The 8,988-nt window shown below is 32.6% G+C and overlaps 1 protein-coding gene across 1 annotated transcript; it reads left to right on the forward strand.

Annotated features, from left to right (window-relative positions):
• Positions 1-394: 394 nt before the first annotated feature.
• Positions 395-8,509, forward strand: LOC126892806 (uncharacterized). Its single transcript, XM_050662543.1, has 2 exons — positions 395-1,496; positions 8,391-8,509. The coding sequence occupies exons 1-2, from the start codon at positions 395-397 to the stop codon at positions 8,507-8,509; spliced, it is 1,221 nt and encodes a 406-aa protein (XP_050518500.1).
• The last annotated feature ends 479 nt before the right edge of the window (positions 8,510-8,988 follow it).

Here is an 8,988-nt window from a genome sequence, read left to right on the forward strand (position 1 = left end):
TCATTTTTTTCAAATCCTGAAAAAACCAATAAATATTTTTGAAAAATTTAAACGCAGAATGAATGACTAAATTATTACCGAGGGCCGAAAGTCCCTTAGAATAAATAAAAAGTTTATTTTGAATGAGATATTTGAAATTAAAAATCACACTAAATTTTCTCTTAGTTTTTTCACCCCTGTAACTTATTAAAATAAACATTATAGAAGTTCTCAGGGACTTTCGGCCCTCGCTAATAACGTAATCTTTCATTCTGCGTTTAAATTTTTCAAAAATACTTATTAGTTTTCTCAGGATTTGAAAAAAATGAATCCCCATTTGAATAGCATTGCAGCCGAAAATACGTACCGATCCTCTTAAGTGTTGTTTTCGTAAAGATTGCCATAAATTTTAAAAATGACTAGCTTAGCTAACAATATAAGAACCAGAGGTTCATATAAAGGTAAGTTAACAATTTTAGAGAGCTTTGTAAATTTATTAAAAAATGCTACACCAGCTAGCAAACCTGAAATGTCAGAAGTTCAATTGAGATATGACTCTGGTAGCAATCTGTTAGCTGAATTTGAAGAGGTCCAACTACAAATTGAGATTGCTGTCAGTGAAGATAAATTGCAAGAACAAATTGACGAAAGAGATGCTTTCGAAAACAGGTATTTTAAAGCAATTAGTTTTTTAAAAGACTACATTAGCACCAATACTGTAATTAATACATTGCCTTCTATTTCTACACCACATGCAGACTCGTTAAATCATATTTTAATCCCAAAAATGAAATCAAATATTTTTAAAGGAGACTTTCAACATTGGCTTGAGTTCAAAACGACATTTATTAGTGTAGTTCATTCAAATACCACACTTCCAGATATTCATAAATTTCAACTTTTGAGACAATCTGTCGATGGATATGCCAAAGCCAAACGCATTGTTGACAAAGTTGAATTCTCGGGAAATTATTATCAGACCGCTTGGGATGCACTCTGTATGCGGTATGATAATAAAAAGTTATTAGTTAATAAACATATTAAAGCTATTTTTAATTTAGATTCGATCCAAAAAGAATCACCTAACCATTTAAGGGATTTATTAGACAGTGTCTCGGATAGTATGTCATCCATTGACAGTTTAAAAATTACAAAAAGTAGTTTATCTGACCTTTTGTTGATTTATATTATTTCCAATAAACTAGATAGACAAACTTATAGAGAATGGAAGGAATGCCATATTAAAGAAGAGCTTCCTACTTTGGCAGAGTTTTTTAATTTTCTAAAAGTAAAAGTAGACACTTTGGAAGAGATTCAAGACCAAAGTAGTCAAAAACCTAATAATAATTATAATAATAATTCTAGTTTTAATAATTATAAACATGCAAACCGTGATAGTCGAGGTGAGTATCAAAAAAGAGTATTCCAAGTTAATGCAGCAGATAGGACTTGCGTTTTGTGTAAAGGTAACCATTTAATATACTCATGCATCGAATTCCTTAAATTAGATACAAAAGGTAGATTGTCTAAAGTCAATAATTTAAAGTTGTGCTTTAATTGTTTGAGACAGAAACATGAAGCATCAGAATGTACTTTTAGACCATGTACCAAATGTAAAGCAAAACATAACTCATTAATCCATTTTGAAAATAATCAACAACACTCTATTGACACTGCTAATTCGCCATCAGCAGAGCCATCATCAATTAATGCAAAGACTGAAAAAGTTTTGTACACACTTATGACAACAGGTAAAAGGGGGAGAAGTGTACTTTTCAAGTGTGTAAAATTAATAATTCTTAGCTGAGCGCTTTCGGCTTATAAAGCCATCTTCGGAGCTATGCTACAATAAAAGATCTCTAATGAATAATTGATCTTAGAATTCAAAGTTTAACTTACGTCAAAAAGGTCAAAATACCACTATGAAGAGAGATGGGTTCCATTTATGATATGAAATACTTCTGTTTCTTATGTAGTTTTTTATTTTATTGGTTGGAAAAAACCTTGTCTGTCTGTTTAAAACGGTCTTCCCAAAATCCATAAGGTCAATGTTCCAATAAGACCTGTAGTCAGTTTCGTCAATACACCACTAGCTCCATTAGCCAAATTTATCAACACACTTCTCCAGGATCTTCTTAATTATACTCCAAAATATACTATCAAAAACACCCTTGATTTAATATCCAAACTTTCTTCAACTAACCTCCCAAACAATTTTACTATGGTCTCTTTTGACGTAACCAATCTTTTCACTAATGTTCCTAGACTTGAAACCATTCCAATTGTCAACAATCTTTTAATTTCAAAGAACATAGACCCCAACAAATGTACTCAAATCACCTCACTACTTCAATTTTGCCTTTCTCAAGATTTCTTCATCTTCAACAACAAAATTTACAGACAACCAGAAGGTCTAGCAATGGGAAATCCTTTATCCCCACTACTTGCAGATCTTTTCCTAGATTCTCTTGAAAATAATTTTGTCCATTCACATCCACAAATAATCCTATGGTACAGATATGTTGATGATATTTTAGCATTTATAGAAGGTCCTCCTTCAGAACCTAACAACATTCTTTCAATAATTAATAACCTACATCCAGCAATTAAGTTCACATTAGAGTTAGAAACCAACAACATGATCAATTTTCTAGACCTAACCATCAAAAAGAATACATCTTCCACTTCTTCATCGTCTACTACTTTAGAATACTCAGTATTTAGAAAACCTACTCAAACAGACCATATTATACCCATATCATCTAACCATCCTTTTCAACATAAGATGGCAGCTATTCAATGTTATGTCCACAGACTTCTTAACATCCCCATGTCCCAAGACAATTACAACAACGAAATTTCAATTATTAAACAAATAGCAAACAACAATGGTTTCCCCTCTTCTACTGTAGATAAGGTCATTAGAAGATCAATACTCAAAAAGAGACTAAACCAAGCGTTTAACACAGAGAACGAACCCAACACTACAGCTATTTATAGATCCTTATCCTACTTAGGACCAATTTCAGAAAAAGTATCAAGATTACTTTGTAATAAAGTCAGTAACCTTAACATATCTTTCAAAACGAAAAATAACATCAAATCCATCTTCAGCCACACCAAAGATAAAATCGACAAACTAAATAAAAGTGGTATTTACAAACTGTCTTGTGGGATTGTAACATGACTTATGTGGGCAGGACCATGAGGACCCTATCTCAGAGGATCAAAGAACATCTCAGCAATCCAGAAAAATCAAATTTTGGTTATCATGTTAAATTTAGCAACCATTCCTTCTCTCCTTCCGAAAACAGTACAATTTTACATAACATCCCAATCAAAAACTATAGACAAATGAACCTTTTAGAAGATCTAGAGATAACTAAAGAAATGAAACTTAATCCTGATTTTTGCTTGAATACACAAATCAATCTTAATTACAACTATAAACCTTTGTTCAGACTCTTGTGGGAGACTCTGGAGGAAGAAGTTTGACCTCATGCAATCAAAAAATAATTTTTTAAATTTTTTAATTCTTTACTAAAGCATCATTTAAAACAATATTTGTAATAAATCATTTGGCAGCTTATTCTTTAAAAATCACATTTCACAAATTCAATGTTAATTTATTTCCCATCTTCCTAAAAAACTTCACCATCAAGTTTCTTTACATCATGTATTAATTTTCAAAAACGATTCGAGTTTGGTTTGTGAAGGATAACTTGTCAATTGGTTTATCCTAGACCTTAAGTCTCTTTTCAATATGTATTTCATTATTTTTTAAAAAACCAGATTTATGTAACTACAGACTTTGTTGAAAAGTTGTTCAATCCAATTGCTAAAAAATGTCATATGTCAACTGTCACTTTATATGAGAAAATGTGAAGACACCTTAACGAGCACACCCTGTCTACATCGACTGTCATTAAAAATCCTCCATGCGAGGCGACCATTCTGCTATCTGACACCGCAGTATTCAAATGGTAAGGTCTTTTTGACCTTACCATGATCAAATATTCGTTTTATATATAATGTAATTTTCGTGTGAAAGTCCTTTGTGCTCGTTCTTGATGTTTAACTTTTCTGGATACAAAATTAACCAGCAGCAAATTGAACAATTTTTTAAACAGACAGACAAGGTTTTTTCCAACCAATAAAATAAAAAACTACATAAGAAACAGAAGTATTTCATATCATAAATGGAACCCATCTCTCTTCATAGTGGTATTTTGACCTTTTTGACGTAAGTTAAACTTTGAATTCTAAGATCAATTATTCATTAGAGATCTTTTATTGTAGCATAGCTCCGAAGATGGCTTTATAAGCCGAAAGCGCTCAGCTAAGAATTATTAATTTTACACACTTCAAAAGTACACTTCTCCCCCTTTTACCTGTCATCATCAATTAATTGTGCACAAAGTGTTGAGTTGCCACCAACGGTAACACATCAGCTTTCTGCACAAGCCATGAATTTTAAACATACCCAAGTTCTTTTGTCAACAGTGATTTTTAATGTTAAATCCAATAATAATGAATTAATTCCATGTAGAGCAATTTTGGACAGTGGTGCTCAAACAAACTTAATAAAAGAAAGTTTTTGTAAAAAATTTAATATATCTATGATTCCTACTAACCTAGCTATTAGTGGTATAAATCAAACAATATCAAATATTACCAAAAAATGTCAAATTACAGTATGTTCCAGAGTTAATAATTTTAGTGTTTCATCCATATTTTATGCTGTACCAGCTATTTCAAATCAAATTCCTTCAACCAGTTTTGATATTAAAAACTTTAATATCCCATTTAATATTCAGTTATCTGATCCATTGTTTAATGAATCTGGTAGCATTGATGCTATTATTGGTGCCCAACTATTTTGGGACCTCCTTTGTGATGGAAAAATAAGCCTAGGAAAAGGTTTGCCAAGTTTACAAAACACTAAATTGGGTTGGATAGTAAACGGAGCTATCCCCTATGAGACAAGTTGTGCAGTGTGTCATTTCACTAGAACCATCGCCGAAGATGAACAGTTAAAGCGCTTTTGGGATATTGATTCAATACAAGATCCCATACCACCATCAAAAGATGATATTCATTGTGAGCAAATATTTGAAACCACTACCACCAAATCAGAAAATGGACAATTTATTGTTCAGCTTCCATTTAAATTTTCACCTGATTTATTGGGAGATTCTTTAGATACAGCAATTAGCAGATTTTTGTTGTTAGAAAAAAGATTTTCGAAAAATAAAGAACTGAATGATTTATACAAACAATTTATTAAGGAATATCAAGAACTAGGACATATGGTTAAAGCTAACTCCTCTGTTAGCTCACATCCTTCTGGAAAATTTTATTTTTTACCCCACCATGGAGTCTTGAAAGAAACCAGTATTACTACAAAATTAAGAGTAGTTTACGATGGTTCATGCCCCAGTACATCTGGTTGGTCCCTAAATGACCTACAGTATACTGGACCAAAGATCCAAAATGATATTTTTGATATTCTCATTTGATTTCGGCAATACACATATGTGGTGTCTGCAGACGTATCGAAAATGTACCGACAAGTGATTGTACATGAAAAGGATAGACCATTGCAACAAATTGTCTGGAGAGACAATCCAACAGATAATATTGACATATATCAGTTAAATACTGTAACCTATGGCCAAAAATCAGCTCCATTCTTGGCAATGAAATGCATGCGGCAGTTAGCCTTTGAACATGAATCTCAGTTGCCCTTAGCTGCAAAATCCATATTAGAAGACTTTTATGTAGATGATCTGTTGACAGGTTCAAATAACTTACAAGAGTTACAAATGAGATGCAAGGATATTTTTAAAATTTTAGAATCTGGAAAATTTATTCTTAGAAAATGGATTTCTAATAACCCTGAAACCATAATCAATATTAATTGTAGTGATATTTCCAACACTGTTATTAATATAGGAGATTCTGATAGTTTTAAAACTCTTGGAATCCAATGGATGAGTCAACAAGATATCCTTTGTTTTAAAATTTCACTTACTGAAAACTCCAATCATTTATTTACTAAACGCCAAATATTATCTATCATTTCCAAAATTTATGATCCTTTAGGTCTTTTAAGTCCAGTTATATTAATTGCTAAATTAATAATTCAAACTCTATTTCGACTTCAAAAACCATGGGATGAAATTATCCCTCCAGATTTAAATAACAGTTGGACCAAACTGTATAACCAACTACCTTGTCTAAATAAATTACACATTCCAAGACCAGTACTTGGATCAGGTCATAAAATTACAAGCATCCATTGTTTTTGTGATGCTTCCATGCATGCTTATGTAAGTTGTATTTATGTATGTAGCATAGATGCAAAAAGCAAATACCATTCTCACATTCTGGGTTCAAAAACAAAAATTGCTCCTATAAAACCAATAACAATTCCTAAACTGGAATTGTGTGCAGCCCTACTAGGCTCCCAATTAATTGACAAAGTTACCAGATCTTCATCAATTCTAAATGTGCCAATATACATGTGGTCAGACTCAAAGATCGTATTGAGTTGGCGAAAACTGGAACCCAACCAGTTGCAAGTGTTTGTTGCCAACAGGGTAACAAAAATACAATCACTCACCACTATTGATAGTTGGCATTACGTCAACACAAAGGAGAATGCCGCAGATGTAGCTAGTCGCGGAATCTTTCCCGAATCCTTTCTTGAATCACAATTGTGGTTCCAGGGACCGCAGTTTTTAAGACAGCATCCCGATTTGTGGCCAGTTGATTCAACCGATGAAATAACTGAATTACCAGAGCTTAAAAGAACCATTCCGGTATCACTTCATTCCATTGTTCAAAACAGCTGGATTACTAATTTTATTATTAACAGATTTTCCGATTTGCATAAAATAAAAAGAGTTTTTGCATATGTTATGCGATTTATTAGAAGTATTAAAAATAAGACAAAAGCCCCAAGCTTACTTTTAAATGTTCACGAAACCAATGATTCATTTCTGCTATTGATCAAACTTGTACAGGCAGAATCCTTTCATGATGAACTTTTTTGTTTGTCAAATAATAAACCATTGAGTAAAAAATCCAGATTGCTTCATTTGTCTCCCATATTAGATAAAGGATTACTCAAGGTAGGTGGCAGACTTATGCATTCACTGTTGCCAAATAATGTAAAGACACCAATTCTTTTGCCAAAATCTCATGTATTAACTAAGTTAATTTGTACACACTACCATACCAATTACTTGCATCCTGGACCACAGCTTCTATTGTCATTTATCAGACAACAATATTGGCCTATTTCTGGCAAGGTGTTAGTAAAACAAATTGTAAGACAATGTATTCAATGTTTTCGCTTGAAACCTCCTAATAATTGTGTAAAAATGAGACCTTTACCCAATGAACGCATTACTCCTGCCTATCCTTTCGAAAATATAGGACTTGATTATGCAGGTCCATTTCCACTGAAAGAAAAAAAGGGACGTGGAAGCAGAATTTTAAAATGTTATATATGTGTATATGTTTGCTTTGTAACAAAAGCAGTACACTTGGAATTACTCACTGATATGACAACCGAATGTTTTCTTGCATGTTTTAAGAGATTTTTATCACGAAGAGAAATTCCTACCAATGTTTACTCTGACAACGGTTCAACCTTTAAAGCCGCTAGTAAAGAGTTAAGATCAATTAAAACCTTTTTAAGCGACAACCAAAATAAAATTCATGATTTTGCTTTAACAAAAAATATCACTTGGCATTTTTCCCCACCTTATAGCCCGAATTTTGGGGGTTTATGGGAATCAGCAGTTAAACAAATGAAGTATCATATGAAAAGAACACTTAAGAATATAAATCTGACATATGAAGAACTTCTCACCTTGATTAATCAAATTGAATGTATTTTAAATTCGAGACCACTGTTTGCCAAATCAGAAGATCCATCTGACTTGGAACCGATAACTCCTTCTCATTTTTTGACGTTACGTCCTTTAGTATCTATTCCTGAATCAAATCTGTTACATCTTCCCACCAATCGACTAAGCAGATTCCAGCATGTTCAACAGCTTCACCAGAGATTTTGGAACCGCTTTTCCAAGGAATATATCAGCCAGCTACACCAAACTTATAAATGGAACCAAAGCTCAACCAACGCAGTTTTACCTGGTTCCTTGGTTATCATCCGTGAAACAAATCTACCTCCATGCAAATGGTCTCTGGGAAGAATAGTAAAATTATATCCTGGTAGAGATGGAGAAACTCGAGTAGCCGACATCAAAACTTCCAATGGACTCATCACCAGATCTACAAGACATCTCTTTCAACTCCCAATAGAAGAGTAATAGTGTTCCAGTGTTTTATTGTAAAAGACTAACTTTTTGTTTGTGGTTTGACATTTGTTTTGTTAGAACATTTATACCAAATAGACATTACCAAGAAAAATAGTGCAATGCGGCAATATAGCGTCTGTTACTTCCCTGTGCTTTGTATTCGAACACCCAAAGGTGGAGATATGAAGTTACTATAGCAACAAAGTAATACATCGATTACAACAAAAAAAGAAAGACTCCACGTCAGAATTAATTTTAGAATTGTCACTTTTGTAATAGTTATAAATTTGTTCTATTTTATTCACATAAAAATATTGTACAGTCCACAACACAAAGTTTAATTTATCTGCCATAAGATAATCCACCAAGGATCTACAAAAATTTTTTGAAGTTATACTTCTTTACCGGCGATAGAGGGTGATTTTTTTTATATGTTAAAACCTATCAGCCCGGCGCATGCGCATTATAACTTTGTTCTGATTGGAAGTTCAAATGACATGTCAAAAATTATCCGATATGGCAGCTGTGGTTTGGAGGTAAAGGTAAAGGTAAACAAATGTATAATATATTAGTTTTATTGTTGTGAGGACAGAAACAAAAAAGTTTATAATATTGTAGTGACTTTTAAATAGTTTTTAAAAGCAACAGATACGTAATAATTGTTAATGTATCATGG

This window comes from Diabrotica virgifera, chromosome 1 (genome assembly GCF_917563875.1).
Source record: "Diabrotica virgifera virgifera chromosome 1, PGI_DIABVI_V3a".
In the NCBI taxonomy this organism is placed as follows: domain Eukaryota; kingdom Metazoa; phylum Arthropoda; class Insecta; order Coleoptera; family Chrysomelidae; genus Diabrotica; species Diabrotica virgifera.

Excerpts from the sequence above, each read along its gene's own strand:
- LOC126892806 (XM_050662543.1), top strand. The coding sequence starts at position 395 with ATGACTAGCTTAGCTAACAATATAAGAACCAGAGGTTCATATAAAGGT. Across the intron at positions 1,497-8,390 it reads CCTTAAATTAGATACAAAAG|AACATTTATACCAAATAGAC; the intron begins GTAGATTGTCTA and ends TTGTTTTGTTAG.